This window comes from Podarcis vaucheri (assembly GCF_965113315.1).
Source record: "Podarcis vaucheri genome assembly, chromosome: 15".
Lineage (NCBI taxonomy): Eukaryota > Metazoa > Chordata > Lepidosauria > Squamata > Lacertidae > Podarcis > Podarcis vaucheri.
In genome coordinates this window covers 25,961,008-25,972,421 of record NC_138753.1, presented here as the reverse complement: position 1 = coordinate 25,972,421, position 11,414 = coordinate 25,961,008, and the positions used below count along the sequence as shown (strand labels likewise).

At 39.4% G+C, this 11,414-nt stretch overlaps 1 protein-coding gene across 1 annotated transcript in view; it reads right to left on the bottom strand.

The window, feature by feature from the left end:
• SIK2 (salt inducible kinase 2) overlaps positions 1–11,414 on the bottom strand; it is an 80,529-nt gene that overhangs the window by 37,266 nt on the left and 31,849 nt on the right. Inside the window, 1 exon segment of the mRNA XM_082200940.1 lies at positions 214–375. Within this exon segment, the coding sequence (XP_082057066.1) occupies positions 214–375 (162 nt within the window).

Here is an 11,414-nt window from a genome sequence, read left to right as displayed (position 1 = left end):
CCCAAGAAAGAAATACAAGCAGCAGCTATTTTTAGTAAGAACTTAGTGTCAAAAGCCTACACCACCCATAATGCAAAGGGGGCATATCAGGAAATCCTCTCTGTCTTTCCACTTTCTCTAGGGCTGCTATAGGAAGTTTGCCAAAGTCACTTGGAGGAAAGAGGAATTTATTTCCCAGGCACTAGGACAAAAGGAAAAAAAGTATTGAGGTACCTGCTATTTTAATATTCATGTTGTTATCAAGCAGGAGGTTTTCAGCTTTGAGGTCACGGTGCACAATCTTACGGCTGTGACAGTATTCGACAGCGGAGAGAATCTGCCAGAATTTGCGCCTGGCCTCCGACTCACTCAAACGGCCATGGTTAGCAAGGTAATCTGTAGAAAGAAATATGGGATTCAATGAGTTAATCACATTGAAAAAATCATCTTCAGGCTCTCCAACATGCCCCACAGGTAGACATCAGAGATAGTATGTTATGCTCTCCCCAAGTTCACTAGCAAACTGCATTGTGATACTTGCCCATTATGTGAGGTTAACTTTTCTGCTCCAAAGTTTAGTCACTAGGAGAAAGCCTTGCACATTCTTGTTTTGACAAGAACAAAAAACAGTAACCTCCTCATTCACCAGAGACTGGATGTTTCACTCTTCCTTCATAGTACATTCTGTCCTGACTGTTTACTAGAGTAACCAGAGGTGATGTCTTTGCTTGGGGCTTGCCTTAAGTTTCCTATATGTGGCACAAAGAGGCGAAACAGAGCAGGTAAAGAGAGGGGAAGTAGACTGAACTAGTCATTTCCTCACAAAAATGGAAAGCAAAAATATACAGCCTTATAGATTCCAAGAAAAATAATAAAGACAGCAATCTGGTATGTTTTTTTTCTAGTTAAGGATTCTGCAGTAAAGGACATCTGTAATGGTGCAAACCATTTCCAGGAGTCAGTATTTCCGAGGCATTTGGGTGACCCTCCACTCTCCTTTGATTTACACTGCTATAGAGTGGGACTTTTTATTTAGTTTGCAAGTAATAAGTAAATGTTAACATAAATTTATGGTGGCAGCACAGTAATGGGGAGCAGTAAATTGTATAAAGGCCAGTTGACCAAGCCAAAAGCATGAACATTAAGGATGTATCTTAACTGGAAAAATGATATCCACATAAAAAGCAAGCCCTGAAGAAGGTTTTTGCGCATGAAACATGGCTGAGGACAGTGTTCTTCCTGTCGAGTGCAGAAAAGAGAAGCCCATTTAACACATGCTGTGTGCTCTCACTGCAACATGAAGACAGATGCATCTCTCCCTATCCCCTTTCAGAAAGGAAATGGTAACGTGCTACTTTCAGAACCAAATGTCTTGCTTCTTAAAGGAGGAGTTGGCAATGCAAAGTCTGTGGCTATACTAGGCCCAGAAAAGTTTTCTCCCCAAAATTATTCTCCTTGTCCATCACCCTGTCTCCTGACCCCAGCCCCAACCACACATTCCATCCTGGCAAACTGACATATAAAACACAGTTGCAAAGAATCAGGAAGTAGACTGTCAAGAACCTGGAAGATGGCACTGATTTGTTGATTAGGTGGCTTATTATGAGAAGTGATTTTTGGCCTTTTTTAAAAAAAGAAAAGAAAAGTAGGGACACATATTAATGGACTATAGATTCATAGTTTTGGACCAGTTATTTGCAGGATGGCTGCATCCATCTTAACCTGCCTGGACCTTGAGGTTGCTCTCAGATGGCCTGCCATCAAGAACTCTTAGGTTTGTGAGACAAGGGTAAAGGAGACTTCTTGGTAGAATTCTCTTTCTTGATTGTGAATGAATCCTACTCTATTGGTTTATAAACTGAGCTTGATTTTTTTTTTAAAAAAATCACATTTCTTTTTAATATGTGGTAGCCGGTATTGTTTTAACTGCCTCTGTTTTCAGGTTATAAAGTTTTAGTTTTATATTGCAGTTTTATTGAAATGGTGCAATATGTTTTTGATGCAAGCTACCTTGGGAGAGTTTTGCTCTGAAAGGAAGCACATACACATTATTGAAACAAAGAAACAAACCTGCCCAATAGATCTGGACGTGACAGATACAGATTAAAGCATATAGTAATACAACATTCTTGTTAGAGTTTAACACAATTCATTTCCTTAGAGAAGGGGAGAACTTACCTATGTGAACTGTATTAATCAATTGTAATAAACAACTACTGATCAAAACTGATTTCACCCAAGTGCACCTTTTATGGAAGTAATGCTGACCATCTACTCTACTGAGGATATGCAATCTGCTCTGCATAGATACATTTTTCAAGAAAGAACATGAAATATTTCATTTACACCTCTTACATCCCCAAATGATATCGTCACCTCAACAATATACTTAGCAGGACAAGTGAATTGGAACAAGACAAAAATGAGAAGTAACCAAGTAGGTTGCTAACAGACCAGCCAATACATTCACTACGATAACAGTTATGCCTTTATTTAGCCACTACAGCAAATTTGGTCACGAAGCAGAAAACATCTTCATTCCTTGCAAAAAATGTATATGCTTATAGGTTGCAAGGAAAATAGCAAAATAATAAAGATAGCAATGTAGTATATTTTAATTCTGATTTCTGTATTCTGAAATAAAGGGCATATTTCTGTTCAAGCAGGGCTTGATGTCCACATCTACTTATGTATGTTTGACTGCTAAACAACTTATGCATGTTTAATTGCTTTATTTCCCCTTTGCATTACTATGACAAAACTCTTTTAGATCTGTCATATACTCCAATGCAGCAATGCACACTGAAAAATTCTGAAACAAAACTGCCAACCTCATGCTATCCTAGTGTAATTCACTAAAGCTCCAATTTACCACCCAAGTCAGTAACACTTCACTTGCAACAAATCTTAAACTTTATTTTTCTGAAAGGTATCCAGCTGCAATTTTCAATCCCATGTTAGATAGCTGCCTACCTGTATGGAGAGACAGATGGAAACTACCCTTAGTGTTCTTAATGCTGGGGCTGTGATGTCAATTAAATTGATCGATAAAACTTAAAATTAATTAGGTCTCCAGTAACAAGTTGCCATTATTCTTTATTATTATTTGACTTATTAGTTGCTTAGTACATAAAATGCTATTTACAAAATGTCAAAAGTCAAAAGGGTGCAACATATAACAACACATTTCCATAAAACCATTCTAATAACCCATAAAAAGACCCATAAACCAACAAAAAAACTACAGCAGCAAAAACATTCTCATCAAAGGAATAATCAGCCAGCTTGACATACGCAGTCTAATGAAGACCTAACAAAACATTAATCATTATGTCCTTTCTTTGGGTGGCAAAGTTGAAGCCAGCTAGCTGGCTTCCACTAAGAAAAGCATACTATATAGAAAGATAATGTCTGGGGTGACTAATCAAGAGAGTTGTTCTGACCTTTGTGGGATATCATATAGAACCTCCAAGTGCAGAAGCACTATATGTGATTTTTTAAAAAAAGCTTCAGATATGATAAAAAGCACAACAAGTTAGAATTTAGCCATACTCTAGCCATATCAAAATCTATGCAAATATAAAAATCAAATTGAAAATGTCTTTCTTATTCAGATGACAGACCTAAATCATTCTGCATTACATTTTGCCTGCTACTCTCAACGAGCTCAAGAGGATAAGGTGCACCCAGTCCAGAATCGTGTTCCCACAGTGGCCAATCAGATACCTATACTCATATGCAGGATGCACTGAAATTCATGTTCTCCAGCAACTGGTATTCAGATGCATACGGCCTCTGATAGAGGGTAATGGATGCCCATCATGACTAATAGCCATTGACAGTCTTTCCTCCACAAAACAATCTAATCCCCTTTTAAAGTTGCTCAATCTGGTCACTATAAGCATGTCTTGTTAGGGAATTTGTGGTAATGAACATTCAACTGAGCAAAGTACAGTGGTACCTCAGGTTACAGACGCTTCAGGTTACAGACTCCGCTAACCCAGAAATAGTACCTCGGGTTAAGAACTTTGCTTCAGGATGAGAACAGAAATCATGCGGCGGTATCAAAATTGGAAACAGAATTGTTAGATCCAAAAACTAAGAATTTGTCAAGAATGTATAACTGCTGTTGAAATGGAACACTCAGGAAGAAACGGTGAAATCAGCTATGACTAAATGGGCACAAGATGTTGGACATAACATAATGATGGCTGACTGGGAACGGTTATGGACCACAGGTATGAAATTTACAGCATGTAATGCCTTAAGAGAAAATTTAATGAAAATGATTTATAGGTGGTACATGACACCAGTTAAGCTTCAAAAAATCTACCATTTGCCCGATAATAAATGTTGGAAATGTAATGAGACTGAAGGTACATTCTTTCACCTTTGGTGGACGTGCCCAAGGATTAAGGCATTCTGGGAGATGATTTATAATGAAATGAAAAAGGTATTTAAATATACCTTCCTTAAGAAACCAGAGGCCTTTCTCCTGGGCATGGTCGGCCAATTGGTGTTAGAGAAGGATAGAACTTTTTTTATGTATGCAACAACAGCAGCAAGAATACTCATCGCGAAATATTGGAAGACACAAGATTTACCCACCAGGGAAGAATGGCAGATGAAGTTGATGGACTACATGGAATTGGCGGAAATGACTGGCAGAATCCGAGACCAGGGAGAAGAGTCGGTGGAAGAAGACTGGAAAAAGTTTAAAGACTATTTACAGAAATACTGTAAAATTAATGAATGTTAGAAAGATGTTGGAATGAAGTTATATGGCTTTAGTAGAAATGTTATAAGGAATTAAGTATAAATAGATTATTAGAGCATTAAAGGGAAAAATAAGGTTAGAATGTGTTAAGACAATTATAGGATAGAAAACAGAGGAAGATGGAAAGGAAATGCTGAAACAATTAATAGAAGTGGAATACAAAAAGGGAGGTGTGAGGAGGTCGTGGAAATTAGTGAAAGAAAGATATTGAAATTGGACTGTATTTTAAATGGTTTTTGTTTTGTTTTGTTAGTTGTATGTTAGTGTTTTGCAGGTTTTTTGTATTGTATTATTGTATGTTTTTTTCTTTTTTTGGTTTTTTGTAGTGTTGTGTTCAATTTGTTGGAAAACTAATAAATATTATTATATATATATATAAAAAGAAATCATGCGGCGGTAGCACGGTGGCAGTGGGAGGCCCCATTAGCTAAAGTGGTGCTTCAGGTTAAGAACAGTTTCAGGTTAAGAACAGACCTCCGGAACGAATTAAGTTCTTAACCTGAGGTACCACTGTACTTCTTTTTCTCTGCCCTGAATCTCCCACCATGCAGCTTCTTCGGATGACCCTGGGTTCTAGTACTGTATTATGAGAGAGGGTGTTAGCTGTTCTTGCTTTTCCATTCACCCGCAAGTGATGAATGAAGCCTTAACAATTACTAACTGATGACTGAAATACTTTTAAGATGCTACAGATAGATAATGGACAAGGGCTGCAATCCACACTTTGCTGGAGGGGAAATTTAGCAGCAAAGAAAAACAGCATTCTACATCTTGCAACTTGCACAATGAAACTTAATACACAGGGAGTAGGAACAAATATGTTCCTCCAGCAATATTTCAAATACAAAAAAAGTCAAAGAACAAGTCTAATTTACAGTAAGCTAAGCTGTCTGTTTATGGTACAGAACAGAGCTGGCAAAGAACCTCAAGGAAAAAACTCTGAAATCTGCTTGCTATAGAATAATTGCACTGGACTTTACTGCATCTATCCCAGAGCAGGTTGCTATAAATTAGGAGGCAAGAGAGAGTCCATTATATGTTGCTTGAAAATAAATAATCTTACTGAACATGTGGTCATTCTTCTAACCTGATATCAGCATACATAAAAGCAGAATTCTGAACTTTTAACACAAATCCCGAGAGTATTTTTCTGGTGGACTTTTAGATTTCTCATAAGCATATTTTTAGTAATAAGAATAACCACAACTACACTAGATTGGAATCTCACTAGAGAAAATCTATCAGGGATTTCCCTGAATGTCAGACTTTCAGTATTCCTCTTTACAAAGTGTTTCTCAAGCCAAAGCAGCCCTTTGCTCGCGGTACCTTAACTCTGTTGGTCCTGGAGGCAGGCTATGCAGAGAGTGGTTGCCTTCCAGCAACAACAGGCCAATTAATTCATCCGAACTTTTTACAGCAATGCAAACATTCTCCCCCCGCCCCATCTTTCTCATGTTTACTGCACTCCCATGTCATTTTCCATCACAGTCCTTCCTTGCACATTTTTGCAGATAAATAGGCATATTTTTTCAAGTGGAACACACTGAGTTGTATGCAGTGATAGTCATACTCAGGGAATAGACCCATTGAAATGAATGGACATGATTCAGATCCACTCATTTCAATGGGTCTACCCCGAGTAAAATGTCATTGGCGACAACCCTAACATAATATTTCATCTAAGTATCAGCCACAGTAGTGGAATTTTTAGAAAAATAACATCTACATCAAAAAGGGTTCAGCTTCAGTAACAATAAAGAGATGTGGATCCCCATTTAGAACCCCATTAGTATAAGCACTTAATGAATAAGACAGTTTCCACCATCGTCTTGACATGTTAGAATACAATATACATCACAATAATCAATCCAGAAGATGGGGATGTGTTTATGGTGCATGTGCATGTGCATGAGGGAGGGAGACTTGGGTAACAATTACGTAAGAAGATTTTATAAACATCATAAAATTAGGGCAGTTCTAAGAGGCTGCAATGAGAACTCTCAGCTAGTGTCAGCGCCCATTCAAAAACAACATTAGTCTTAAAGAAGGAGTGGGGGAGAAGAGAAGGGATGAAATGCTGAAAGCACAAGATATCCCACAGGGCATTAGTTTTTTAAAACGTCTGTTCATCAGTTTACTGTTAATGTGATGGACTGGAAGAAAATGATATCTACGGATGTTCCCCTCTGCTTAGCGCTCAGTATTTGAGGTGAAATGATGATGTCACGGCATTTTGCAGGTTATCATAAAGGCAGCTCCCTGGAAATCTAAAAGGGTTGGCAATATGGAAGTTCAACATAGGAGAGACAATAAATCAAGGGGTGGGTAATGGAGGTGAGTGTAAACAAGGGAAGGATGCATGCCATTTGGTTACATGTATTTACCAGGGGCTCAGGACAACTCCCAACGGATTCCCAGGAAAGGTGGGTCATAGACAATGGCAGATATACACTTGGACCGAAGGGCAGAGAGAGAGGATGGTCAAGGCCACAGGGGGCTGTAAGTATGTATGAGGAGTTTGTGCCAGAAGCGTTAGTAAGCCAGCATTCAGATTGAGGGAGGGGTGTCACATGGTTTGATTGACAAGAGAAATTATTTTGGTGGTAGAGCTCTGGATAGGGCTGAGACATGACAAGTGAAGGGCAAAGAGAAGGCTGCAGTTGACCAGGTGGAATATGAATGAAGTGTGAGCCAGAGCTTTCCCTGAGGAGGAAGGAGAGGAAAGGGCAGTAGTAGTTTTGGAAGGCTGTGCAGAGGGAAGCAACACAACGTAACAGACTGGATATGGAGAACAAAAAAGAGAGGGGATTTAAAGGATGGCGCCAAGGGTTTCTGCTTGGTCAACAGGGTAGATCGTGACTACTGCAAGTGCATGAGAAAAGGAAGGCTTCAACAGAACTATAATAAGTCTTGTGTTAGACATATATGCCCAATTATTCTCTAAACAGAGTGGCTGTATTACAGACACTAAACGGATGCAAAACCTATGAATCCCACTGAATTGCGCTGAACTTCCAACCCGATAAATATGCACATAATCACGATGTACGTGTGACCATACACAAAGTGCTGTCTTCCCCCATTATATAGATATTTTTGATAGAGCCACCCTTATTTATGCTCCTGTGGCTAGAAGGGACTGAAGCCACCCTGACATAAAACACACACAGCAAGTGAAATCACTGACCTGGCTTCCATGTCACACTAAAACCAAAGCAAACAATGGTTTACACTATAAAAGTGCTGGTTTAATGAGATGTGAGATGCTGGCAAGTTACATTAGTCCTACAAGAAACAGTATCAAATATACTGAAAAAGAAATGTGGATTGGGGTCTAGTCCTTTTGAAGTGGGGTGTCTAGTTGCTCACCTGTTTTGCCAGCCACAAGTATAAAGCTTATGCATCTTTCAAATACTTAAACTTTCCTTAATGAATCATCTTAACCAACTTTCTCTTAATAATAGGGCCTACACAATAAATTACAACTAAAAGTATTCTACTTGTAGAATGTAATTTCAAAGCAAAACCAAGGCTAACATGTGCAGCATTATGCTGAATGAATTGTTCGCATCGCCATGGACACATCTCAAGCTTCGCAGCAATAATTTGCTGACTACTTCAGAAAGTTTCCTTAATTCTCTCTCCGCTCACTATGTAAGACACGACAAAGAGCTTTGTCAACAGCACTACTCATCGCTGCCTTCAGCTTTCAACAACTGAAAGAAGATCCATTTGTTGTTTCTTTCGAACAACTTCAAGTTCTTATTTTCTTTGCAACGAGGTGTTATTTTGCAAAGTGTAAAGACAAATTACCTAAGTCAACCTATGTGGTGGCAGGCACTAAATCCTGCTCTTTCCCAAGAAATAACATACACAGAGAGCACATATACACACCAGCCATGTGACACATCTTTGCTAAATAACCATTGCCTACTCTGATATTCTGTGCAGATATTTTTTCAAGGGAGCAAAGGTGTGGTTGTGTAGCAGCTTCTTGTATTCCTGGTTCAGCACTTCAGCAATAACCTAGAAGTGAAGGAAACATTGCTCTAAGGAGCAGGTTCTCCTGAGGTCAAGGTTCTCTGCAGAGGCTTAGACCTAGTACAACTTGCAATGCTCAAACCAATTGCTTCCCCACCCCCACGCCTGCCCCCTGGTCATAAGAACAGGCAGAGAACCAAGGTCAAGCAGAGCCAAAAAAACGCATGCATGTGTATGTATATACACACAGAAAGACAAAGATCTCCTTTAGGGGTTTTAAGCAACAACTAATAAACACACAGGAGCACAGGAATCTGCCTTATCCAGTCAGACCATCAGTCCATCTGCCTCAGGATTGTCTACTACACTGACAGGCGGCAGCACTCCTGGGTTTCAGACAAGGGTCTCTCTCACCCATCCCTGCAGATGCCAGGGACTTGAACCTGAGGTCTTTTGCATGCAAAGCAGATGCTCGATCACAGCTCTTCCCCACTTGAAATATTTGAAAAGATTAATCTGCAGCAGACCAGAGGTTGTTTTTCAAGAAGATTAAAAAGGAAATAAATCTGTGTTTCAACTACAGTTTAGTATACCTACAACTGGAATACCCAAAATGGGCATACTATTTTCACACGTTAGTAAACAAGTGGGACGTGGGTGGCACTGTGGTCTAAACCACTGAGCCTTGGGCTTGCCAATCAAAAGGTCAGCAGTTCGAATCCTTGCAATGGGGCGAGCTCCCGTTGCTCGGTCCCAGCTCCTGCGAACCTAGTAGTTCAAAAGCACACCAAAAAGTGCAAGTAGATAAATAGGTATCGCTGTGGCAGGAAGGTAAACGGCGTTTCCGTGTGCTGCTCTGGTTTCGATGTTCGGTTGCACCAGAAGCAGCTTAGTCATGCTGGCCACATGACCCGGAAAAACTGTCTGCAGACAAACGCCAGCTCCCTCGGCCTGTAAAGCAAGATGAGCGCTGCAACCCCAGAGTCGTCTGCGACTGGACTTAATTGTCAGGGGTCCTTTACCTTTACCTTTTAGTAAACAAATATTTCTTTCACTGAGAAGGAGCCAGGAAGTTACGGGAACTACATTAGTTTATTGATGTACTATTTCTGATTAGCATTTAAAAAAAAACCATGAACTGTTGCTTAATACCAATCTACAACAGTGGACAGAGAAGATAAATAAAACATCAAACTCGATACACCTCTCCATCATTGATGCTCATATTGTATATTAACAGAGAAGCTTATTGCTTGTGTTTTGCTTATTTGTACAGATTGTCAGAAATATTTTATTGAACTGACATGATCAGAGAGCCTTCTACAAAGAGGAAGCAAGTCAGGGGTCCTTCATTGATGAAGTCTATGCAACAAACTCCTAGCATTATGGTACAGGTTTTGATGAGTAACATAATGGTGACTTGAATTAATTTTTTTTTAATGCTAATTATTTAAAATTGCCTTTGAAAGCATTTTGGAAAAATATATCTGCCACATACTTTGGGAATAGAAATTCCCTTTTCCTTTTAAAATATACTTAATTAACTAGACATGGGCATTCTAGCTTGAAAAATACACTTTTATAAGCAGTATTGTATAAACACAGGGCTCTGGTACTAATACCAAGATAGGAATTTCCCTGCACTAAAGCTCAGATGAATTCACACAAAAAGCATTTGCTTTTAATGTAAATGAAGGGAGATGATGTAATGATGGCTGCAAGCCCTGCTTCTGTTTGTAATAATCTCATCGTAAGATCTGATTAATGGTTTTACTTACAGATTTTAGTCAAACAGGTTATGTAATTGCAGTGGGCCAAACAGAGCTGGCCTAGAAAATTTAATTTCTCAATAGCGACAGGTTTGGGAAGCCTCAAACTAAGCAGGGCAATTTTGACAGGATTAGTTCATTGACATGCTGTCAGAAAAGCATCTTTCCTTGCACCCTCACATTTTTTGCTTATTGTGTCCTTTTCCATTAACCAGATGAGCTATGAAGACCACACAATTTATCAGACACAAACTTTGCATTGGGGATGCGAAAGATAGGAAATATCCATTTTCCCACCAAGCAAATGTCTAAGTGTTGCATCTGTACTTTTTCGCCAAAAATATCAATTTTGACTCGATTAGATGAACCTCAGCCCTTCAAATTCCTCTTATTGATTCCACCAAGTGCCCCCTGCCAATGTTTACTTCCTTGCCTATACCCCAGGCAGTGAAAACATTGCCAAGTTAGGGAAGAAAGAACGTCTTTGAAAGAGGATCCACTGCTAGGCCACTATCTGCCTCTCTCCACAACACGAGTACCCTGGCTGCCCTGTAGACTGAAGTTTCCAATAAGTACCAATGGCAGTTCAAACAGTAATGCTAGGGCCATTTCTACATTTTCCATACAGGTAGCTGTGTTAGTCTGTAGCAATAAAAACAACACAGTCTTGTGGCACCTTAAAAGTTAACAATTTTTATTACAGCCTAAGCTTTCCTGGGCTAGAATCTATGAAACAAAATTGTTAGTCTTTAAGGTTCCACAATACACTGTATTTTCTATACCTGTGATGAAGCACTCAGGCCTGCTGTTTGTGGCTTCTTGGCCCTGAAAGCGCTTGAAATATGTAGTGTGTAGCAGGGATGTCACAGCCAGTATTAAGAGTCCCTTCGCACCGCTTTAGCTTGTGC